At 29.5% G+C, this 27,342-nt stretch overlaps 1 protein-coding gene across 4 annotated transcripts in view; it reads left to right on the plus strand.

Annotated features, from left to right (window-relative positions):
* Positions 1-27,342, plus strand: part of LOC107453509 (G-protein coupled receptor moody) — a 53,825-nt gene that overhangs the window by 17,686 nt on the left and 8,797 nt on the right. For 3 of the 4 annotated variants that reach the window (XM_016070377.3, XM_043046187.2, XM_043046188.2), the window contains exons 2-3: positions 17,307-17,737; positions 24,206-24,607. In XM_016070377.3, coding sequence (XP_015925863.1) covers positions 17,321-17,737; positions 24,206-24,607 — 819 coding nt within the window. In that variant the 5' untranslated portion in view covers positions 17,307-17,320. Of the gene's footprint in view, positions 1-3,444; positions 3,623-17,306; positions 17,738-24,205; positions 24,608-27,342 lie in introns of those variants that run through there. The other variant, XM_043046185.2, reaches the window with a different exon arrangement.

Raw genomic sequence — 27,342 nt, forward strand, 5'->3', positions numbered from 1 at the left:
GCACTTTAAAATATTTGCAAAGTTACGAGCGTTAAAAATTTCAATTTCATTAAGAAAATATCCCCCAAGGTATTGTCGTCTTATATTGTCTCGAAGCGTAATAAAATCTTGACAGAAGCGCTTTCAGTATAAAAAAAAGGAGCCAGTTCCTACCACTTAAATAAATTAATTCCTGATCTGACATTATGGAAGAAAGTTTATTTTAGCACCACGCTTGAGATTTATTAGGCCTACAATCTAAAAATTATTATTTTTTTCTTTTATTTTTTATTTGATATTCGTAATAAATTTTGAATAACGTTTTTTTTACGTGTGTTTAAATTACTTTTCTAAACTTTAAGTAAACATACTAAGAAAAAGCATAAGGATATTAAAAGGTCAAAACGGTTTTAAAAGCAAAAGTTGCAGTTGCTGTTTCGAACATTACAGATAAAACTATCACAAACGGAACTATTATTTCGCTCGATTGCAGCTTTATTTAAAACTATTAATTTCATTTATCTTCTATTTTAGATATTAAACTTAGTTTTGTTTAGGAATTAGTCATTAATTGAAAGAAATTCATCTTTTTTTATACATCGAAAGTAATTTTTCATACATAAAACAGATATGAGATGTTCCATAAAGCAGCACCATTAAATCAAAAAATACTAAGCCCTTCAAAAATTACAAAAGGGTATTAGAAGTATTTTAAATACAGTGCATTTAGTCAGATTTCTAATTTACTTTTTCACCGTTATAGTTTTATTTATTTATTTGTTCATTTCTTGTTTGTTTGCTTACTGATAACACATATTTTGATGAGCATTATAACCGATTTAATGACTTCATTGCCAAAACATTTCGCTTAAAAAACACGCATATATGTAATAATATATTCACACTAATTCTTCCAAATAATTGTTATTTTATCGATTGTATGTAATGTTTTTACGATAACTATATTTCTATATCTCACATATCTGTTCCCTTATCTCAACTCAACATCAGTGTACCAAATCAAATTCCACCAAAATTTAGAGTAATTTGCTTATTATTATTACATTTCTGGTGCTAAAAAAAAAAAAAAAAAAAAAAAAAAAAAAAAAAAAAAAAAAAAAAAAAAAAAAAAAAAAAAAAAAAAAAAAAAAAAAAACATAAAAAATGGAAGCTAAGACGAAAAAATTTTTAAAAAAAAATCATCTTGAATATAATAATTGATTTAATGGAAATGAAATTCAGAAGTATTGCACCATCTCGTCAACATTAAAACTTTTCTTCTTCTTTGTCAGCACAGCAGCGCCTAGCAGGCCTTGGCTGCCTCAACAGCTAACAACCGCCAGCGCCTCCTACCCAAGGCAACTCCCTTCCAATTTCTTATCTTTAGGGTTTTCAAATCATTTTCGATGTCGTAGATCCATGTTGTAGGGGGTCGGCCTCTGGGCGTCACCCCTCGGGGTTCTTAAAGGTGACGAATCTCATGGCGCTATTTTCAGAGCTTCTCTATAGATGACCCAGCCATCTCAGCCAATTACTGCGGATTAATTGTGTAATTTGGGACTACTTGTAGAGTCGGTAGAGCTCGAAGTTATATCTGGTTCGCCAGCATCTCCTTTCTTGAATTACGCCAAAGATGGCTTTGAGGATCTTTCTTTCGAAGATGTCTAGTGTTCGCTGTATATCTGAGTTTAGGGTTCAAGTTTCACTTCCATAAAGTAGCACAGGAAGTATGAGTGTCTTATAGAGTTTTAACTTTGTTTTTCGGCTGAGAAGATTTGATCTTAGCTGTCTCCTCAGTCCAAAGAAACACTTAATAGCCATTTTGACTCTTTTCTTGATTTCTGCTCGAAGTATGTTTTGATCGTTAACAACAGTGCCAAGGTATTTGAGTTCGTAAACCGTTTCAAGGGTATGACCATTAATACATAATGGGGCACAGTAGTTTATAGTTGAGAGCGAAAATTCCATTAAAACTCAGATATATTTAAATTTAACGAAACTCTCTAAATTTAACTTGTATATTTTTACAGAAATACGTTATATCAGTCAGTTTTAAGTTTTTTTTCCTCTTGATTTCTCATTTTCTGATCCTAAACATAGTCACTTATGTCACTTATAGCTTAGTAGATTTTTTTTCCAGGCATCGAGGCTTCAAGCACTTTCGATTATTTTAACATCATTCGATAATTTTCAAATGAAAATTTGTACGGATAAAAAAAGTAATTAGTTACATTAAGTCTTATCTTTGCACCTATATTTTAAACTGAGTCTTTTAAATATTTTCTTAATTGATTTGATATGAACATCACTGACTAAAAAGCTATCGATTAAAAACTTCTTACGCTGTCAGAATTTTCAATTTAAAATTACGGTAAAACAATGTGAATAAGCACAAATTAAAGTACATAAATGGACATACTATAGTGTCAGTTTTATAAACAAGAACCTTTCTCAATGTCTGAACGTCAAATAAATGTAGTGAAGTAAAGAAACAAACCCAAAGTGGTTTAACCAATAGGAACAGAGGAACGAGTTTGAACAAAGAAATGACAAGAGGGAGATAACAAACAGGTGTGAAGGGATAGTGCAGGAACACCAGAGTGCAACATATTTAATTAAAATAGACTTCCAAATATTGAGAAAAGGTGGGATACAGGATAGATCATTAACAAAATTAATAGAATTTTTCAAAATATATATTGGAAATTTTTAATAATTCAGTTTATATATTTTCAAAATTCTAATACATTTTGAAACATATTAGAATTTGATATATTTTGAAAACTCCTAAGAGATTCGTTAATGTTTTGAAGTCTATTTTATTTGATTCTATTGCATCCTGGGGTTTCAGCCAAATCCCCTTACACCTGTTTCATATCTCCTTCTTGTTATTTCTTTGCTCAAACTTGTTCCTCTGTTCCTATTGGTTAAACCACTATACAATGTGTTTGTCCCTTTACTTTTCTACCTTCATTTGACATTTAGATACTGAGGAAGGTTCTTATTTATTGAACTTAAACTATAGTATGTCCCTTCATGTACTTTCCCTCGTGCTTAAAATTTTTGCTTCAATCTACATAGCACAAAGTATACCCGATCCTTTGTTTATGTCACGAAACACCCAGCATAAAAACAGTATAAATTTAGTTATTTGCTTTAAAAAACAAACAGTATGAAAACTTACACAGCAATCTTATTTATGTTTAATGTAAATCTTATTTATATAACTTCTTTAAAAAAAATAACTGAACAGTTTATAAAAATACTTAATTTAATCTATACATATTTATTCTGAGAGGTATTCCTTGGAAAATTACTTTCCTTTCTTAATACTTGTAGAAAAAAATATTTTCTGTTATCACATAAAAGTAATCGAAAAGAAAACATTGGTCATCATTTAAACTCACGTATCTAAAAAAGATATCTTATCTGTGAAAAGTATTCTTTGAAGAAATATAGAAAACTTAATCAAACAGTAAGTACCGGTATGAAACACATTGTAGTGTTCCACTTTTGCAATATAAACAATAGGAATAAGCGAATTAATTACCACTAAAAAAACATTTTCTGAAATGCTTATTAACGCTTAATTTGAATATATATCTGATATTATCATGTTTAAAAAAGTAGCTGACAAATAAAGGTAAGATATTTTTATCTTATTTAAAGCTACTTTTCGTCTTTGTTATTGTTATTATTTATTTTCTTCTTTGTTATTATTTTTTTTATTATTGATTAGGTTTAAAATTTGTTTGGATTTAACGTTTTCACACACTTGTCAAGAAAAAAATGCTGGTAAAATTACCGTACTCTATGGCAATGACATTTCTTTTAAAAAAATATACTGTTTTTGAAATATTCAGGAGGTAATTTTCCCGTTCGTATGGTAACGATTTACATGAAATTTCAACTTTCAAAATTATAGTTCTTATTACCACACATTTAGTAAACAAATATAAATCTGAAAAAGTAAATTTAACCCATTAAATCCTTTTCAATGTCGCATTCTAAGGTATCAAATAAAATTACCAAATTTTACCCCTTTTACCAAATGCTAACACATGTTATAAAACAGTATTTAATTGTTTGTTTTGTCGAAATCATAATCAAAGTGCTTCGATAAAAATTGTCGAGCTTTTTGGTTTTCCCATAGAGCCAGTGGTAAATTTTACCATATTCTGGTAGTTTTAACGGTACGTTCTTTCTCAGTGAAAATCTAATAATATACTTTCTCTAGTGTCATGATTTTCCCATATGTCTGTTTGTCTGATTATTTTTATTTTTATTTTTTGCATTTTAATGATTGTCTTATTTAGAAAAGTTATTTCATGGTGGTAAATTTTAATATACAAAAGTAAATAATAGAATTTTCCTATCATTAATAATACCTAGAAGTGAGAGACAGGTTATCAACAAATTTTATTGCTCTTTAATCTTAGAATCTTGTTACAAATAAAGAAAACACATTTCATCTTATTTAAAGTACTATTTTTTGGGCAAGAGTGTTGCTTAAGTTATAAGCTACTAATTTGTTTAACGTGTTCTTTCATATCAAATAATTCATTCCCTTTATTCCGACATTTTTATTTTCATTTTTACCGTAATGATTGCTCGATTGAGATTTAAAATACAAAAGTAAATAATCGATCGCAATCAATGAATTATGTTTCGATTAAATAATATTACTCTTAATATTAATGATCAACTCACTGTTTAAAAATGTTCTCAAAATTCCCATAATTTTTTTCCTTTTTTGGCGAAAGTGTATTTTGGGAAAGATTCTGGGGGAAGAAAGTTTTTTATGCTTCATTTATTTTTATTCATATTTCTTCAAAATAAAAATTTAAGATTATTTTTAGCTTACAAAAAAATTTTCTTAACTTAATTTATACCTACTGTAATAAAAATTATATAATCTGCAAGGAAAAGTTTATATTTTTTGAAAAAATTAGCACTTTAAGTTTTATTTTAGCATAATTGCATATAGATAAAGAATAATCAATTGTGAAACATTTTCTACTCGCTACAAAGCATTTATCTTCTTTTTTTATTTTGCTCATAAGGCAGTTTTTCTTAGAAATAATTGGTTTATCTAAGTAGCTGTTACAAAGAAGATTATTGCTATCTCTATCTAGTGTAGATAAAAATAAACAAAAGGTTTTGAAATTAAATTAGAACTACTAGTGTTTGTACGGAAACAATTTATCTAAAATAACCCATTGCAGTACCCAAATTAATAAAATCCAAAATGAAAGTGAAACCGACTTGCATCGCTAATAAACTGAACAAAGTATTTCTATATTCTGCTTTTTTTTCATGGTTTCGATTATAAACTTTTTGTAAGCTCAACATTACACTGTAAAAAATTTCGACGAATAATTGCCATCCTTTTTGATTTAAATTAAAACTAAAATTTTTACAGTGTAAGTAGTCATATTTTTTCCTCTTATTCACTGTTATAGTTTTCTTTATTCTATTTTTGTTTGCTTACTTGTTTGTTTACTAGCATCATGAATTTTCATGTGCATTCGAGTCAATTTAATAACGTCATTGCCGAAATATTTTATTAAAAAAGCGAGTACATTTTTAGTAAAATAATCACCCTAATTCTTTCTAACAATATCTATTTTTGTCAATTTTATGTAATTTTTGCACGATACCTACAATTCTGTTTTTAAAAATGGATAGTTTACCTCAACACCAAAATTGGTGGCAACTACACACAGAATTTTTGTACAGGGTATTTATAAAAAGTTGAATCAAAAATTTATAAATGTTTACGCTGAAGAGAATCAGGAGAGACAATTTTGCTGCATCGAACCGTAACCCCACATTTATGGCTTAAATACTGCTGGTATATGTCAGAAATCGTGTGAAAGTAAATGCAAGCAAACGCCTCGCTATTTGATATGAATGAAGAACAGAAAGAACTATTTGTTTTCTGCTACAGCGTTTTTAAAAATGAAAAAGAAAATGTATGATTTTTACTCCTTCTGTAGTTTCTAATTGCTTGAAAAGTTTATTTTAAGTAAGTTCTGCATTTGATAACACTTAATTTAGCGATAGTTTTCAATTGTTAATCAAGTCTTAAATCATATTAACATACGATGTAAAATCTTTATTTCGATTAAATAACCTTATCAGATTAAAATTGATATTTTTCCATTTGAATAACACCGGGTAGATGTATTCAAAAATATGCCTGGTTCGTAGGACACTGGGCCCATGTCCAAGGGGTCGTAGACTTCCCGTGTAGTGAATGGTGACTGATGCACGTTAAATCTGTCGAGTCACAAAGTCCTCCATGTTCCCATAACAAATTATACCCTTGAGGGTACTGATCCAGGAGCTTGCTTATCTTCTGGATTGATTCAAAATTACAATGCTACGGAGTTGAACATTAGAAGTCGTAAACCCGGAATTGGGTCGGCTGCAAATGATGGTTATAAAATATCAAAATATAAAATAAAATGATTTGGTTAAAACTACCAAAATATGGTAAAATTTATCATGCGTTCTGGCACTATGAGATCACCAAACAGCTCGGTAATTTTCACCGAAGCACTTTGGTAATTATTTTATTATAATTAACAATAAAATACGGTTTTATAATATCTGATAAAATTTGACAAATGTAGTAAGATTTTATGATATTTTAGAGCTTTAAATTAAAACTATTTATTTAGTTTAACTTAATTTATAGTTAGGTATTTTTTACCAAATGTGTGTTAATAAGAATTATAATACTGAAAACCAGAATTTGGGGTAAACCGTTACCATATGAATGGAAAATTATCAAATTGAAGGTTTAAATACCGTATAATTTGGGGTTGTTTTTACCAGAAAAGTCTTTACCATACAGAATGATAATTTCACAAGGATTTCTTTTTCTCTGTGTGACACACTGGCTTCATTTTCAATGAATTCAGAATTTATTCCTTAGCTGCCTTTATTTTAAAATTCCTGAATGTTTCACAGTAAGGAAAGCAATAATATAAATACGTTTCTATAAATAACTATTTCGGTTGATAAAAATGATTTTTTCCATTTTTTTAGACCTACTCGATTTTATCTGTTCTGGACGGATAAAACAGGGTTCTAGCATGCTTCCAAAAAATAAGTAATTTACCCTTCAAAGTATTATTCATTTTCATAAAGTAAATTTTATTTTTGGAAATAATGGGGTGTTTTGTCATACAAATAAAAATTGAAGCGATTTTATTCGAGCAGTTTCTGTGAGAAAAAAAAGCACCTATACCCGGTTCTGTACAACTTTCCCTTCGATATAAATATTCAAAATTTGCCCTTCGAAGAAAGAAACTGTACATTAAACTTCCTTACAATAAGCTACAATTAATATTTACATCAGATTAAAGTTTTACCACTCTTTCACAGCAATTTCAGCAAAATTCACCTATTTTTGGCGTAATAACTTTAAAATAATTAGTATCAACTTCAATTTTAAGATTCGATAATAGACCTCTTCGTCTAATTTTGTTTTAGTTCATAATAAATTAAAAAATTATATCATATGAAAAAATGTAAAATTTGATCGACTAAGCTATTATTAGGTATTATGCTAATTCCTAATCATTTATATTTCTTTTCATAACTGGCCAAACTTCAATATTTCTCCCAAAGAATGCTCGTGAGATATTCAGAGCACTATTCTTAAATGCCATAGGGCAATAGGGTACCTAGGAATGAAGCCCCATAGGTTGCCACGGTTACAGTATTTGATTAGGTAAAATACTCTTCACGTACTAAAGCTCTAGATATCTCACTTTATTTTATGATCACCTTTTAATATTTGAAAACTTTACATCGAAGCAAATAACTCACAAAATATTTGGTGCATATATTAACTTGATATTTATTGCTTCATCAAAGACATTTCGTTATAAATTGTCTTACTTCATTTTGTATTCATTTATTAAGATTTTTAAGGTTTAGCTGTTAACTCATAACTAAAATGCAGTCAAACCCAGCTATAGCGAACTTTCTAGGCACCGAAATTTCGGTTCACTATAACCGGAACTTCACTATATCCGATCCGCAACCAATTTTAGCTAGTGGTTTCAAACTCCCCTTTTATATTACATATTATTTAAATAAATGACCATCAAAATGAAATACAAAAATGACTGAAAAAAACGTGGTAACAAAAATGTGTTAACTTTTATTTTTTATTACTCTTCGTCTGTACAAAAAAAAAATTAGTAATCTTTAGCTGATGCGCAGTCCTCCACATCAGACATGGAATCATTTCCCGACTCTCCGATAATTTTTCCTCCGATGATTTTTCCGCTTTTTGAATCTGTCAGCATAAAATTAGTGTCACCAAATCGTTCAGCAAATTCATCTGCTTTGACTTGAAGCATTTGTCTTGATACTGGAAGATTGCGGGTTTTTTAAATGGTGAACCAATTCAATAATGAAGTAAACAAGAAAAAATGCTTATTGCTACATTCCATGCTATAGATGGTTTTAAAAATCGGTATATGTATTTATTTTGAAGTGGAAAATTCAAAATTATTGCTTAAAAAATGAAGAAAATAGATCAGTCGAAGGCAGAAAAAAATTCATAATTTCCAACTTCCTCTCTTTTTTTTTTTTTTGATTCACTATATCCACAAAAAATATATTATGTATATATTAAAATATATTAAAATATATCCAATATATTATGAATACTTTTCAAAAATAAAGTTCAAGAAAGAATACAAGATGGAGGCTTTAAAACAATTGCTACAGCTTAGAAAGAAACAAAAACAACATCAAAATCTAACAAATTCAAAAGAGAAGGGAGAAGCTGAAAACAAGAAAACCTGTTTAAGTGCTGGATGAAACAGAGCGACGCTTTAAATGTTGTTGTTGTTGTCGTTTGACAAGTGCAGAAAAGTACAATTCAAATGGGACCGAAGGCATGGAACACAGCTATGGCCACATCTCCGACTTTTTCGGAATAAAGGGTGTCATGGCAGCAGTTGAGGTCTATGTTGAAGAGGGTCGAGACAACAGAGACACAGTTGAAGAGATGCCTCAGATCCAGCTGAGCACCCAGGCAGCGTCTTCAATCTGCGTAGGTTCTAGAGCCGTCGGGCATGATCTTCATACCTCTCATGTGCCCCGTCCGCAATCTGCTGATGGTAGTGGAGACGCTTTAAATAGCTTAACAAACAGCTTTAAAAACACATCTCACCTTCCTCAGTAATGATTCATTAGACATTAATAGCATTTTAGCTTTTCATAGAAATATGAATTTTTAATCCCAATTATGTGTGTATTTTCACCTCAATTTGAAGAAAAATTTTTAAAATATACATTAAGGGTGGTCATTATGAAACACCATTTATATATAATGAACATTTTAACTTTTTATCCAATGATTAAGTTTCGTTGTTTTTAGTCTATGTCGTAATATTTGAAGAATTAATCGACTAACTTTTAAATAACGAATGGGAATGATAACAAGTTATTCGTAACACCATTTGCAAGTTATTCTTGAAAATTTACTATCGCGAAACATGCATTATTTATTTAACTTTCGATATATTTTCCTTACAAACTCAGAATATATGCTAGAATTGATTTAATACTCTAACTGGNGCTTTTTGAATCTGTCAGCATAAAATTAGTGTCACCAAATCGTTCAGCAAATTCATCTGCTTTGACTTGAAGCATTTGTCTTGATACTGGAAGATTGCGGCTTTTTTGAATGGTGTACCAATTCAATAATGAAGTAAACAAGAAAAAATGCTTATTGTTACATTCCATGCTATAGATGGTTTTAAAAATCGTTATATGCATTTATTTTGAAGTAGAAATTTCAAAATTATTGCTTAAAAAATGAAGAAAATAGATCAGTCGAAGGCAGAAAAAAATTCATAATATCCAACTTCCTCTCTCTTTTTTTTTGATTCACTATATCCTCAAAAAATAACACGGTGTGCAGCGAGGCACAGGAGCAAACATTTCGTTCACTATATTCGGGAGTTCACTATAAACCGTGATCACTATAGCGGGGTTTGACTGTATATACAGGATGTTCCGTAGCGACTACTCTTAATATATAAATTATGAATACTTTTCAAAAATAAAGTTCAAGAAAGAATGCAAGATGGAGGCTTTAAAATAATTGCTACAGCTTAGAAAGAAATAAAAACAACATCAAAATCTAACAAATTCAAAAGAGAAGGGAGAAGCTGAAAACAAGAAAACCTGTTTAAGTGCTGGATGAAACAGAGCGACGCTTTAAATGGTGTTGTTGTTGTCGTTTGACAAGTGCAGAAAAGTACAATTCAAATGGGACCGAAGGCATGGAGCACAGCCATGGCCACATCTCCGACTTTTTCGTAATAAAGGGTGTCATGGCAGCAGTTGAGGTCATGGCAGTAGTTGAAGGGTGGTCATTATGAAACACCATTTATATGAGGTCTATGTTGAAGAGGGTCGAGGCAACTGAGACACAGTAGAAGAAATGCCTCGGATACAGCTGAGCACCCGGGCAGTGCCTGCTAGAGCTGCGTAGGTTCTAGAGCTGTCGGGCATGATCTTCATACCTCTCATGTGCCCCGTCCGTAATCTGCTGATGGTAGTGGAGACGCTTTAAATAGCTTAACAAACAGCTTTAAAAACACATCCCACCTTCCTCAGTAATGATTCATTAGACATTAATAGCATTTTGGTTTGTCATAGAAATATGAATTTTTAATCCCAATTATGTGTGTATTTTCACCTCAATTTGAAGAAAAATTCTGAAAATATACAATAAGGGTGGTCATTATGAAACACCATTTATATGTAATGAACATTTTAACTTTTTATCCAATGATTAAGTTTCGTTGTTTTTAGTCTATGTCGTAATATTTGAAGAATTAATCGACTAACTTTTAAATAACGAATGGGAATGATAACAAGTTATTCGTAACACCATTTGCAAGTTATTCTTGAAAATTTACTATCGCGAAACATGCATTATTTATTTAACTTTCGATATATTTTCCTTACAAACTCAGAATATATGCTAGAATTGATTTAATACTCTAACTGGATTAAACAAGGACAGGCGAGAATTTCTTGCAGTTCAAGTAAAGACGTGCCGCCTTTATGTTGTCAACGTATTGAACATGATGATGTAATACCAATGAGTGTAAGATAAAAATCTTGCTTTCAGAAAGAAAAAAAATTCCATGATTTCCTCGTATTGTTTTCTTTTATTTTCCTTCTATCAAAATTTTGTTTGTCATTTAAAAACTGGGTTCACTCCTTGCGAATATACATTTCTATTTAGATTATAATTATTGTATTGATAATGAATCTCAGAAGAAAGAAAAGAAAAGATGTTTTCCTTTAAATTTGATTTTTAAGTTAAGAAGTCGGCTTAATTATTATTTCATTATATAGTTAAGTCCCAATAGAGGAATAGTTAAGATTCGTCGTTGTGTTTCTTCTCTGAGGAGATCAATTAACGTCGCAGCGGGATCGCAACTTGTTCCGATTTTTCCCAGACTTTTCTTATTCTTTACATGCATATTTAAAAAAATCTAAGTATTCTAACAAAGTTAGTGGCGTATTGAGAGAAAAATGTTCTTAAAGACAAAGTTTTGTAATTAATTACACAAATAAAAAATAAAATTCAACAAGAAATGAGGATTATATTAATAATAAATATCATGCTTTCAACTGAATTTGATAAAATTTGAAAATGAAATGAGTGTTAGATTGAAAAAATTTACTGTCACATTTTCTATGCAGTCATTTCTTCGATAGACAATGAGTTTTTTTTTTTAATCTTCAAGCTTTTAAATAAAAAAATCCCCCACACACAAAATCAAATATTTATTACTAGTTTAATTAAACTTACAAATCCAAATGACTTGATTTTTTGCATCAGTTGTATTAGATAAATAAAAAAAATTATTTAATTCTAATTGAACTGAGAATTCGAATTACCTGATTTTGAACATTTGTATTAAGCAAAACTAATTATTTATTTAATTTTAATTGTGCTGTGAATTCAAATAAACTGATTTTGAGCGTTTGTATTAAGCAAAATTAGATATTTATTTAATTTTAATTGTACTGGGAATTCAAATAAACTAATTTTGAACATTTGTATTAAGCAAAATTAAATGTTTATTTATTTTTAATTGTACTGGGAATTCAAATAAACTGATTTTAAACATTTGTATTAAGCAAAACTAATTATTTATTTAATTTTAATTGTGCTGTGAATTCAAATAAACTGATTTTGAGCGTTTGTATTAAGCAAAATTAGATATTTATTTAATTTTAATTGTACTGGGAATTCAAATAAACTGATTTTGAACATTAGTATTAAGCAAAATTAAATGTTTATTCGTTTTTAATTGTACTGGGAATTCAAATAAACTGATTTTAAACATTTGTATTAAGCAAAACTAATTATTTATTTAATTTTAATTGTGCTGTGAATTCAAATAAACTGATTTTGAGCGTTTGTATTAAGCAAAATTAGATATTTATTTAATTTTAATTGTACTGGGAATTCAAATAAACTAACATTGAGCATTTGTATTAAGCAAAATTAAATATTTATTTAATTTTAATTGCACTGGGAATTCAAATAAACTGATTTTGAACATTTGTATCAAGCAAAACTAATTATTTGTTTAATTTTAATTGTGCTGTAAATTGAAATAAACTGATTTTGAGCGCTTGTATTAAGCAAAATTAGATATTTATTTAATTTTAATTGTACTGGGAATTCAAATAAACTAACATTGAGCATTTGTATTAAGCAAAATTAGATATTTATTTAATTTTAATTGTACTGATAATCAAAATAACCTGATTTTGGACACCTAATACACAAGAATAATAATTAGCAGCTACTTCTGTTATTATAAAACCTAAGTATTATATTTTCAAAACTTATATTCGGTTAAAGTTATATACTAAGTTTATATATTTTTATGACACTCTTTGGTATATAATGCCGGATGCATATTGTGTTTATTTATCGTTAAGTCTATACCTCTTGATTGATTTTAGTGCACCGGATTTTCAAAACCTACTACATTTATTTAACATTAAACTCGTGTGGAATCTAATCTATGTTTACTTCAGAATTCTGTCAGGTGCACAAATATAGGTTGACTCACGATTTATTTATTGAATTGCTAACACTTTCGCCTAAACTGTTTTATATTACCAAGGATCCCGACAAGTTATTTTTTTATTTAGAAAATATTATACCATGATTTTTGAGCAGAAAGATCTTCAAACTTTGTATTTCAAGTATAAGACCTTTTTTAAAAATTAGTAACATTTTTAAAATAAATTAAATTTTATTTCCCTCAAATTACAAAAAATAATCGAATTTTTAATAAAATAAAACTATATTAAAATATCCAAATTTTAATGAAGAAAAATAGGTAATTTTTCAATGGATTTAAATGTACAAAACAAACCTATGTTTTTTTAATAAATTACTGTAACTACACGTTTACTCTATGTCGAGTGCTGTAGTTGCACTAATAATCATTGTTTTTCTATTTTCTTCAGATTCCCAATTCGATTGACGATGGGAATTCTTCATGAATTAAAGAAATTCATTATTAAAAGCATTTATTCAATTTATGATAGGAATCCCTGATTTGAATCACTGGCTGGAATTTCTTTTTTGTAGGAATTTCCCTTGAAATAATTTTTTTCAAATAGATTGTTTTCAAGCATTTTAATTTCTTGATTTTCAAACAATGAAAATAAAGATAGTAATTACAAAAATAGTGAATAGTAATTACTAATATGAATAGTGAATAGTAAAAAAGATGACCACTGATAATAAGTGCTACGTGATTTGTATACTATTTTAATTGTACATACTAACACAGCGCCGATTCAGTCAAACTATTGCAAAACACATTAAAAAAAACTCAAATAGATTTAAAAATAAATTGATTTAAAATTGAATGTAAAATACGCCATCAACGTGGTAATGTCAAAAATGTGGATTTTAAAATATAACTACTTCAGTGCTAGAAAAATCATTACTTTAATTTGCTAAATATAACATATTCTATATATAGTTAATGTCTTTTTTCTTTCTCCTTTAAATTAGATCAAAAGTTTCGCAACCATTCCATATAAAAACAAAAAGCTTTATAGCAAAAAATCAAAAAATTTACAAAAATTTAATCAATCGCTACTGTATTTAACTCTATTGGGAAACGATTTTCCTTCATAGAAGATTATTATAACAGATTAATTTTCACAAACATCTGCCATTAGTATTTTCAATCCCCAGAGCTTTAGGAATTATAAAACAGTTCATGTCAACAGATTATAGCCCATTTATGACGTCACAAACCTTCTATTCAGTTCATTTCAACGGATTATAGCCCATGTCACAAGCCTACTAAGTAAACTATCTTCATATAGTCTCTTATATCAACAAGCTTGCTCTTTACGAAAGTATATTAATAACTTGCATTGCAATACAAGTTATAAAAAAAATCATGTGTTAAATCTTTTTTTGGCAAATGTAAATTGAAAAATAAACAAAATCATACTTTTAACCATTTATAAAAAATAACATATCGTTTAAAAAATGAAATGGAAGCAGACAGAAAATTGGAATAAACATCTTAATAAGACTAATAACTTAAAACTATTTTGAAATAGAAATGGAATATAATTTTGCAACACCGGCATTGCTAGTTTATATTTTGTTTTAACTCTATGATGCAGCATTTTAATAAAACATATTTTTGTACATATTTAGCATTTTAATAATGTATGGTTATGAAACACAGCATGAAACATGTCTTTTTCTGAGTTAAAGGTAAAATTTCCAAATAAGGTTCATTTCCAAGCTATAATTTTTAAAATGTGCAGTTATTTACAGTAATAGAAACAGTTATTCGTTATTGAAATTTCTTTAATTTATGAAATTAATTACTGATAAATTTTTAAAACTAGGTGAGAAAGAAAAGTTTACTACTTTTTCGGATTTTACATTTTAAAACAAATTTAACTCCGATAATCTAACGAATCTTTTAGTAAGTATTAGACTATTATCTTATAATTAAAAAATACCTATATATATTTTTTATTGTAATTAGAGCTTCAGAAAAAATATATGAAATGGATACCGGCGATTCGTCTAGGCCAAAGTGTGATGAAAATTTAAAGATTTCACGATATGTGAATGTTATGCTTCTTTCAACTTCATAATACATAGTTTCTTAATTATTATGAATAAAACTATTATGTTGAGTAGACCATGTAGTAAAAATTCAGAGGATAAACAAAAAAAACGCTAATTTCTCTTATAATACTAATTTATCCTTTTTTAACAAACAATAATGTTTCTTAAGAATATTTTTTAAAAAAATGATGTAACCAATTTTTTGTTTTTGAAAACCAACACTTATAGATATTCTCCATAAGATAATTGCCTTTAATTTTTAGTGCATAATTCTTGTCTTATTATTAACATTTTTTGTACTGATTTGCTGACAATGAATTTGCATCTTTCTTCTGTAAGAATTCATTCATTATAGTTTTTGTTCGAATTGGTTGCATTTTAAGTCACTATGATGCCTAAAGCGGCAAAAAATTTATTATTTAATTTAGCTTGATTAGCCTTGCTTTTATTTTTTATTTGCTTTTATTAGCTTTTATTATTTTATTTAACTTGATTTGCCTTGTTTAAAGCGGCCATAAAGTCCAAAATTTAAGAGGAAAGTGTTAATTTGTAACAAACATAGAATTTTGAGTCCAACTTTCCCTTTCCTCGTCACAGTTTTCACTCACATAACAAGTTTCAACAGAGATTATTTAATAATGCATTAGATTTCTCAATGCAATACTTTTCAGACGTTATTTTGACTATTCTATTCACTTTGTCTTCATAATTGAAGTTAAGTTGAGAATAATAAATGGATCTGGAAAGTAGTACATATTTTAATTTGTAGTACATTTAATGTGTTTTTTATTAATACTCTGGTTCCAAATTCTATTCTTAATTAATAAATAATAATACTTAATAAGCGAAAAATAAACTCATTAATTAATAAATTAGCTAATAAATAATTAATTAAATTTTACTAATAAATAATTAATTGATTGAAAAATAATTTATTAATAAAAAATAAATAGAAAGGCAATAACTAAATTTTTATCCAGATTGAAAATTATAATACTTAGTTATTATTACTACAAAGGCATTTAAAACATTGCGTATTTTTTTTAATTAAAAAGTTTTTTTTGAACGTAGCATTAAATATTCAGTTAATAAATTTAAATATTTTTACTCCTATAAAGTCCTTCCCAAAATATAAATCAAAATTGGATTCCTTAAAATAAAAATAAAAAATAAAAAATTGTATTTTTCCAATCTCCTATCAATTTAATTTATTCTTATTGTTAAAACTATTCATCACGGATGCAATTATTATTAATTATACAAATATTTCCTTCAAAGAAACTGAAATTTAAATTTGCATTATGATCTGAATCAATAAACTCTTACTTAACAATCCTGCTTACAATCCCATCTTCTGTCTATTCAGTTTATTCTCATTATTAAAATCAGCCATCTCGGATACAATCATTACAAATTACACAGATATTTCTTTTAAAGAAACTGGAATTTATATTTGTATAGCAAAAATAATGATTGTTATTCGAATTAAAGAGAACTCTCACTTAACCGCTTCCCTGATCATCCCGAGTTAACTCGGGTATGTATTGCAAATATATATAGTATATTGCAAATATTTATTATCCCGAATAAACTCGGGCATAACAAAATTCGTCAATGCTTTTGTTTTATCACATTTTCATTCGACCGAAAACAAAATAAAAAATAATAATAATCCTCTGTGATTGGAATTTTGCCAATTTTTGTTTGGGAGTTTTGCTATTTGTAGAACTGCAGACGCGTTTTGTACACAATTGTATATACGATGGTTGATGAATTAACTTAGAAAAAAGAGTAAAAAAATAGCGTTTGCGAGCGAAACTAAAAGTAATGCAGATGATTTTTCATATTATGAAAATGTGAACGTATACAAAGACTTATATTTAACTTTTTTCTGTCCGAGATAATTTGGGATAGTAAACTGATGGTAAATTAAATATTTTTTACAAATAAAAAAAATTAAAATTTCAACTTAGAACTTGTGTATTATGTTTTGTTTCAGTTCCTTGTATTTATTAATAAAATAAAAAAATACGCTGATTTTTTGCTTTTTTTTCTAAAAAAAAAATGGTAAGGTAAGTCGCTAACAACTCCTCGCTTCACAATCCCATCTCATAATTCCTATTCTTTTTTTCAGGTGTCCCTTGATTTATGAAAATGGCCTTTCCAAGAGAAGAATGGCCTTCCGTCGATCCCGTCACAACCCTCCCAAGCATCTTAGAACGAAAAGGATTGCTCTATTTCTCCGCATTCTGTGTCATCATGATCATCATAGTTGGACTAACAGGCAACGCTTTAACCATCATCGCCTTGATGCGATGTCCAAGAGTTCGGAGTGCCACAGCAGCTTTCATCATCAGCTTAAGCGTAGCGGACTTTATTTTCTGTTGCATCAATCTTCCCTTTTCTGCATCCCGTTTCATCAATCTTAGATGGGTTCATGGAGATACACTTTGTGTCCTCTTCCCTTTCCTTCGATACGTGAATGTGGGCCTCTCACTCCTTTCCATCACTGCTATTGCCATCAACCGTTACATCCTCATAGTTCATCCCTCACTTTATGGAAAGGTAATGACAGGATATGTCACTTCATCTTATTTTGTGCCTCTTCAGCGAAAAGAGATTCCCCTCAAATAGACAAGAGGAGTTATTGTATGTTACTTAGTTTTGACAGTTACAAAAGAGAATTTAATAACTCTTCAAGTTTTTAGGGTGTCAAGAAGGTTAACTTACGAGATCTTTAAACGGAAATTTTTATTTTTGTTATGGAGTAAAAAATATTAAAAGAATTATTCTTAGATAATGACAAGCTCCTCATCCAAAAATATTATTTCATAGTATTCTCATAACAGATAAAAATGAGGGAAGAGTTAATTATTCTTCTCGTATTTCTGCATTATTGTATGTGGGGACAAAAGTTTTCTTTATAAGAAGATAATACATTAAAATATACCTATACGTAAAAATATACTATAGATAATATAAAAATATACCTTTTCTAAAAAAAAAAATTTTTAAAGAAGTTTATTTTTATACAATGACTAGATCCTCTCCTTAAAGTAATTTTAAATTATCAATCCTCATGAAAGCTTAAAAATATGAGAAAGTTTAATTACTATTATGTTTCTAATGATTATTAATTGATTAATAATCAATATTTTTCATTTATAACAACGGGGAACATTTTTTTCCCTATTGCCTGAGATTTTTTAACAGATGTCATATACTTTAGTATCGCTGATTTCAAATAAAAAATTAGGTTTTCTCTCCAAGCTACAGTTTTTTTTCTTTTTAAAAAATGACATTTTTAGTCATTATATTTCGTCAATATAAATTAGTCATTATATAAGTAGTCAATATAATGACAATTTTAGTCAATATTTAGTCGAAATAAAAAAAAAAAATTTCTAACGGCAGGCACTGAACTTTTATGTACTTCGCCCAAGAAGATGCCGGACTCGTTCAAAGTTACCCAATGGGCACCTGTGAACCTAAGTCACGGTGGCGAGCAACATTACCCACGCCACACTGCCACAGAAACCCGTTTTATAGGGTGGGTCGCATTCACACATCACACAATAGAGAACAAGACACAGAGAGAAACATCCATGCCCTGAGCGGGATTCGAATTCGCAGCCATTAGCTTTGCAGTCAGGCACGCCAACCACTCGACCATTTGGCCACATAAGAGGTCGCATGGAACATCTAGAAGTTTGTTGCGACAAACTTCTAGAGGAGTTGGAGCACATCATCAGGATTAAAATTGCAGAGGAAACCATGTCAGAAATATCATCATACGCCGCTAGAGGTGCTTACCAATTATAAACTGTTCCTGCGTATACTTCGGAACAGGTCATAATTTGGAAACGCCTCTAGCCATTTCTAACCATGGGTTTCGATGCTATTCTAATCCTTATCATGTCTCTGAACTATTCTAGAAGTTTGTAGCAACATTTTCCCGAACTCTAGCTATATATAGCGTTTTCGGTTTTAAATAAAATAGACTAAAAATGTCATTTTTAAAAAAATGTAGCTTTAAGAGCAAAACTAATTTTAGATTTGAAATCTCCACACCTGAATTAGTCAAGATAAACTTTTTTTCCTTAGTGTAATGTATTGTATAATATTTTATATAATGAAAACAGGCACAAAGGAGTAAAATAAATAAAAAATAGAGAGAATACTTTCTGCTGAGAATAAAGTTATTTCTTTCAATTTAAAATGAAAAAAAAAATATTCATAAAGCTTGTTTTTAGATATTGACAATCTACTGTCTCGAAAATAATATTTAAATTCTCCAGATAGTTAAAAAATAAAAGAAGAGTTAGTTGTTCGTGTTATTTTTCTATATTAATGATATGCAAACAGAAGCTTTCTATACAAATTAAGAAAGTGTAGCAGTTATTTTTCCTTAAAACTGTTTGCGCTTTCTGGTTTTAATTTTTGCCCTGCTTAAAATTTTTTTCTAGACTGAGAAAAAAATTATGGTCACACAATGTGGAAAACTGCCACAATGTGGTAAATTCTACCGTGTTTCGTGCTCTATGAGAACACCAAAAAGCTCGTTAATTTTTACAAAAGCGTTAATGATTTTGGTAAAGTTAACAATAAAATATGATTTTATGTTTAAATTTGGTAAATAAGGAAAAATTTGGTAATTTTATTATGACACCTTAAGCATGACTTAAAAACCATTTATTCGGTTAAATTTACTTATCAGTTTCAAATTTTTGACTAAATAAGTGGTAATAAGAAAACCAGAATTTCCGATAAACTATTATCGCATGAACGTAAAAATTACTAAATTAAAGATTTAAATACCATATATCTTGGTTTTATTAACTAAACTTATGTTTTTCTTACCAGAAATATCATTACAATACAGTACTGTAATTTAACTACAATATTTTTCTCCGTGCGAGAACTTTTCGGTCTTAATATGAATTATTTAAATAAGTAATATATTATGCTGTCCTATAATTATTTTTCTCGCTTGAGTAAGAATATGCTAATAATATATTAATTAAACCAATACTATTTAATTTTTTGCGAGACTCTCTTATTCTTGAGAATGTTCATGAATTCTTATAATAGTACGAATTCTTTTGCGAATTCTTCGAATAATTTTTTCAGCAAAAGAAGATATGGATTTTTTACTATTTTTTGGAATAAAATTTTTTTAAATAATTTTCTTTCACTTCAATCTATAAATGATAAATGACTTTAGTTATTAAAAACTGTATATACATAGAAAAGTATTAACATTTTAGTCATTCTTTTATTATTTCTTTCTTTTTCTTCACCTTCTCTAAAAACTCGTTCAAAAAGAAAATAAGCAATGAATTTTATTTTCTGTTTTATTTCTCTTGAAATGAAAAAAATAGCGAGTCAAATTGTTTTGCTCTCTGTAGCTTATCGCCATTTTAAGAAGACTCATGTCTTAAATTAGGAAAGTATTTAAGTGTTCGTCGATCCAGCAAAAGTCTTTTTCAATCATTCCTTCTAAATTACTTTCTCGAATTTTATTTTTCTTATTCTGTCAATTTACTTGCTTCAACTACTTTTTAAAGGAAACGCGTTCGTTTTTCTCAAGAATATTTTTTTTCTTCAAAAATTGCAAGTAATTCTTGAATTGAAAAAAGTATTAAGTTCTTTATAATAATATAACTGGTTTTAATACACTACACTGTTAGAATTATCATTCTAATATCATGGTAAAATAAACGGCAACAGTCTGTTCATTCAACTAACAGTAAAGTTTACGATAAAGAACATTTTTACCTTTCCGGTTTGCAACCGTTTACAACTAGTAAGGTTAAAAAACCATGTATACTAAACTATACTGTTTTTTAACCATTTGCAACCAGCATGGTTTCAAAACCGTAAAGTAAGTTTAGCAGGTTTAACGTGCTGCCATCTTTGCGTGATTGAGAGTATCGTATTCAAATAGCTCATGGTCACAAATTGAGAAGGGCAGAGCACTGAATATTCTTCATGTGGTCGTCCCACATTGGACTGATCGTTAAGACACGGTTCCCAACAGACCACTTAAGTCAAGCATCACTGGCTGCGGTCAGTGTGCGGGTGGGTGACCACTTAGATCAGTCTGCGTAGGAACCGATGGTGTGCGGTATTGGCTCTCGTTAAAGTGTTCTACCGTAAACTGCTCGACCTCATATGCAGGTCGTCGGGCTACCGAAGCGGAGGTGCCATCCCATCTGCAGAGGATCAAAATTGTGATGGCATGTCTTCGGATCATCCTCAGGGATGTTTCCCAGACCGTCGCCAATAGCCCAGTGTGCAGATCTAGTGCGACGTAAATTGACAACAACAACATCTTCATGTGGTCAAGAGAATGGAGGAAATATTGTGATGCCAACGCTAGGACTCAAATTTCTGTCGGTCATGAAATTGACAGATTAGCTCTCTCGGTTATAATATGTACCCATCTTCAAGGAAATAAATTGCTTCATCATTTGGGCCTAGTTGATGTGAAAAAATTCTGCTTGTTTAACCGTAATGGATGAAAGCAGTTAATAAGTGATTTTTCTCACAGTTAACAGCTTAAATACCGTATTATTTATGGTTATTTGACTATTTCATTTATATATGGTAAAATAACAATTAAATAAACTGTTATTTAGTCATTTTTTCCGAGAAATTTCCAAAAGTGAAGCTTAAAATAAAAAAAAACTACTCAAATCTATGTTTTAAACTTCGATAAATATAAACAAACGAAGTTATAGAACTAAGCTCTATTGATTGTATGTGCCTCAGCAGTAAAGCGAAATGTTCTAACTTGTAAAATACTGCAGTGGTGGTTCAGTAATCACTGGTAGCATTTTTTACAATTAAATTTTCATCTGTCAAAAATCTCTGACAATTACATTTTAAATATTTCAATAATAAGAAAAAAACAGTTGTTCAGCTATTTATATAGTTTTTTAGTAGTATTATTTGCTCTGTAAGTGTTGAAAATTAGTTTTCGCAAGTTTTGCAAAGAGTAATTGAGAAAACCAGTTGCTTAATTCGTACCACCTGCTCCTTAAACCATTGATCATACCAATCTCAGAAATACAATTGAACAAGTAGACCATGTGTAACCCAAAGCAAATGCTAAATATCATAAATATTGAATTTTTGAACAATTTCAAATATAGTAACAATACTATGGACCATGATGTCCTGTGCTACAAAGTATAACTACTGCTTGTTAAGACTGTATCTTTTTGGGATGAATTTCCAAATTTCCTCTTCTTAGGTTTTAAAAAAAGGAAAATCGGTTCGATTGTAGCTTTCATAATAGAGGATACTGAGACAGATTGGTATAGTTCATTCACCAGGAGTTGGCACGTGGCTCCGTCTACATCACGTGATATTCGACGATACTATTTCGCTATTTTTGGGAGAAGGATGTGAACAATCCTGAACAAGGTTGCTATTTGGCGATCGTATGACAAAAATATTCATTTCACTATCTTTTATGAGCATTTTTTTAAATATTTCATAAATTTGATGATATTTCTCTCTTTTGAATGAATAGTTTGTCCTTTTTGAGGCATTTTTCTGGAAAAACAGCAGTTTTTAAATTTAAAATATATTTTATTAGCTAGAGTAACGAAAGGTACAATAGAATTCACTGTTTGTGTTTGACACGCTTTGAGGGTTGTCTCAATTTCAAATGCGAAGATGTTTCTCCTCTCACTCCCACGCTAAAATGAACTCAGCTTCAGAGGAGCCAAGTGCCTACTCCTGGTGAAAGAATTATAAATCAAATCCCATAACCAACAAATATTTTCTAGATCACTAACAAAAAGGCTCAGCACTTCTAATTAAATAACGAAAATATATCTCATCATAAGGATATCAAATCTGGTTAATCTTAGTGAAATAATTTCGCGTTTTTTCGACTGGTTCAATTGTGCATTGAGGTTCTCTGCTGTCCAAGAGACATTTTAATTGACTCACCAGATTACTTAAAATCATTTTAATCATTGTTCTTAATCGTTGAAGTCCCTCACGACATAAGAAATTTGATAAAAGGTGAATGTTAATTTTGAAATAGTTCTCAACCACTTTTCGGCGTATGTGTGATTTAAATGGTTTGAATCTCGATCTCAGAATTTCGGTAGGTATCGTATCTGTACGACAACTATGTAACATTTTAAACAAAGTGTTGTACCAACCCCTAATCAACATTTAGTTAGCAACGCAAGAAGAACATTACAAAATAACTTTTTTTAATTATTATATGATGTACTAAATAATTTGTACATTGCTGTATCCTTATACATGATGTTTGAAAATTGAAGCACTGATTAACTTCAATAAAAGCTTACTGCAAATACACAGCATCTTGATTCTTTGGCATGGATAGCCACATTTTCTATACAATATTTCGTTTGAAATCAAAAGGGCTACGATCTGGGAGAGTTACGATTTGAACAACTTTCTTCTACCTGACGCTCTAATAGCAAGTTCTACTGTTATTTTCGTCCTCACTCTTATTCAACTGTTGTTCAACTGTTTTGTTGTGTCGTTTAGTTTACTGCTACAAACTAAATGTATTTACGAAAACCAAATCAGCAGTAAAGGGCAATTTTGGTATTTTTCAACAGTATATAAATACTTAACATTTTTAGATACAATTATTGCCAGTAACATTTTTAAGCCCCTAATTATTTCTGTATAATTTTTAATAACTCTTTTAATTTCTAAACCCCCCTCAGATAAGTTCAAACCCTCAAGTGTAGAGGTTTGATAAATTTTTTACACTCTTGAAAAATGATTAATATAAAGAGTTTTTTTTTATAATTTAAGCAGAAATGTAATAATATAAACACGTGAAAAACGAAGATAACACATATTAAATCCAGAAAGTTTAATTATTTCTTTAAAAACCATATTTTTTGAGCAACGTGTTAAATCATTCTTGTTTTCCCTATACAAATAATTAAAAATAATAATACATTTATACAATATGATGTAAGAAATTCTAAACATGTACTAAACTTTTTTCCTTTTCTGTAATTTTAGGTATACAGAAAACGCTATATCGCTGCCATGATCGTATTTATCTGGTGTTTCTCTACGGCAATGATATTACCAACGTTGCTTGGTAAGTGGGGTAGATTCGGCTACGACCCTGCTATCCTAAACTGCTCCATACTAGAAACCAACGGCCAATCTTCAAAGACTTTCCTCTTCGTCTTTGGATTCGTGGTACCATGCTTGGCCATAGCTATTTGCTATGCTCGAATCTTCTGGGTAGTTCGCAAAAGTCGAGCTCGAATCCTAAAGCATTCATCAACAGAAACTTCAGCCCAAAGAAAGGATCGAGAAGCTAAGAGACGTAAAGAAGAATGGAGAGTAACTCGGATGGTGCTTATCATCTTCTGTTCATTTCTGGTCTGTTACCTGCCCATAACCATCGTAAAGGTAAGACTTTTCTCTGCATGCTTCGATACGCCACTTATCTAATATAAAGCTGGAGATGCCATTAACAATAACTTCAGTCCCAGGCTAAATTAATAGACTCACTATAAGATTCTATGTAAAATCTTAATTATCAGGTGATACTATACAGCTTTATTGTTTTTATGTGAATGAAACTGGTTTGTAATTACTTTCGTTCGTGTATAAATTGGCGAAATTAGACAATATATAATATAAATTTGACAATTGGATAAATTAGACTATATATTAGGTAAAGGTAGAATATTTATTATATCAGGTATTATATTAGTATATTATAATAATTAGACCAAATTATTAGATGTACCGTAGTGTTTTTATAATTGCATGTTTTGACGAGTTTATATGCAATAGTCTTATATTTAAACATAAATGCAATGGGCTTTTATAGAGGAGATTTTTTATATATATATTTCACATTTGTATTTATTTTTAACGTAATGCGTTGCAATGTTAACCATTTAATACACGAACATAAACAAGTGTAAGCCCGTTTCAGCCGCGTAAAAACACTAAAGTTGTAGAGTATCACCATCAGATGATACTCTACAACTTTAGTGTACTCTACAACTTTAGTAATCTTAATTATCAAATTAAGATTTTACATAGAATCTTACAGTTCGTCTAATAATTTGACCAGGGACTATATGTCTGCAATTCTAAAATTGGTAGACAGAGTTATTACAAATGATAGAGTTATTTGGTATTATTGTTACTGTGAAAACTCGAAGTGAAGTAAAAACCCGTGAGATTTATCAAAGCGGCTTGGTAGCTCTTACATTTTACAGCAAAAGCATGGTAAAAGCCAAAATTATATTGAAACATACTACGGACTTTCACCAAGTCACATCAGTAAAATCTAGGATTTACCAAACTTCGGGTTTTTACCGTAACATTTTAATTACTAAAGAAAGAACACTGGCGCTAAAGACGAACAGAGGAATGAGGAGTAAGTAGTATGATGGTTACCATTTTCTCGTTTCTGCTCTGTTATCTACCCTTAACCATCGCTTCACTAAGTTTCTTATCTAACATAAGAGTGGAGACGTCATTAAAAATAACTGTTGCCAAATACAAAAATTGGTAGATAGAGTTATTTGGTATTATTCCTAGATTTGGTATTATTCCTGTATCAAATCCTAGATTTTATCGGTAAAACCTAGGGTTTACCAAAGTGGATTGGTAACTATAGCTTGTTAATTAACGGAAATGGAATCATATTAAGAAATACTTCTGACTTTTACCAAGCCATCTTGGTAAAAGGTAGGTTTTACCAGTAAAATGCGGGAAACTGAAGGACTTAAAGAGGGAGTAACTAGGATGATCATCTTATGCTCGTTTCTGCTCTGTTACCTGCCCATAACCATCGTAAAGGTGAGACTTTTCTCTGCATGCTTCGATACGTCACTTATCTAATATAGGGGTGGAGATGCCATTAAAAATAGCTCTGTCTACCAATTTACAAGCAAATTATACATTTTCGTCGGTTCCAATTGAATTGCTTCGCTTTTCTCCAGCTTAACGTACTTTGACCGAAAGTTTAAGCAGGAAATTATGATGGCCTGTCGGAAGGGTAAATCGACTGCTGCTGGCATTTATTTGTTATTCATGACTTGAATATTTTTTTCGCAAAAAAGAACCGCTGCACTAATTGATTATAATTTTCATAAACGTTCAAATAGCTGTTAAGTGAAAAACGTTATTTCAATTTAGCTTGAAGAAAAATTTACGTTGCTTGTCCAATTAGGCTTTGCCATTATTTCGTCAGTCACAAGTCAAATAAATAATTTTAGATCACTGTCATTACCATACTTACAGTGCCTGGCCAAATTATTAGACGCACTATATGAATCCTTGTAAAATCTTTATTATTTGGTGATACTATACAGCTTTATTGTTTCTACGCGACTGAAACCAGTTTGCACTTGTTTACGTTCGTGTAGCAATTGGTTAAATAGGACGATATATAATATAAATTCGACGATTGGATAAATTAAACGATATGCTATATAAATATAAAATATATATTATATAAGGTATAATAATTAGACTAAATTATAAGAAGCACTGTAGTGTTTTAATAATGACATGTTTTGCACGAGTTTATGCGCAATACTTTTATATTTAAACAAAATTTGTAAATGGGGTTTTATTCGGGAGATTTTTTATATACTTCCTGTTCGTATTTATTTTTAATTTATTGCATTGCAATGTTAACCAATTGATACACGAACGTAAACGAGTGCAAACCGGTTTCAGCAGAGTAAAAACATGAAAGTTGTATAGTATCACCTGATAATTAAATTTTACACAGAATCTTACAGTGCGTCTAATAATTTGGCTAACTTTAGGACTATTCTAATGGGGGATGGATAATTAAAAATCATTACTTAACTCAGATTTTTATGAATGTAAATAAATTTGTTTTCATGTACTCAGATTTAGTAAAACGATAATTCAGGTATAAATAAGCATTAAAAAAATTATTTTTGACAAATATATTTACTAATTCCCCCATCACGTTGGGAGAAAAACATGGAGTCGCCCTGTACATGTTTTGTTTTACAAAAAAGATTTATCCCTATGTTAAAATTTCATTCTAGTTTGTTGGGATGAAGCTGAAATTGCGACATATTTTCCAACTAGGTTGGAAATATTGTCTGTTCTTTATCTGGTTGGTCCTAGGTTAAGATTAGGGC

Source organism: Parasteatoda tepidariorum, chromosome X2 (genome assembly GCF_043381705.1).
Source record: "Parasteatoda tepidariorum isolate YZ-2023 chromosome X2, CAS_Ptep_4.0, whole genome shotgun sequence".
NCBI lineage: Eukaryota > Metazoa > Arthropoda > Arachnida > Araneae > Theridiidae > Parasteatoda > Parasteatoda tepidariorum.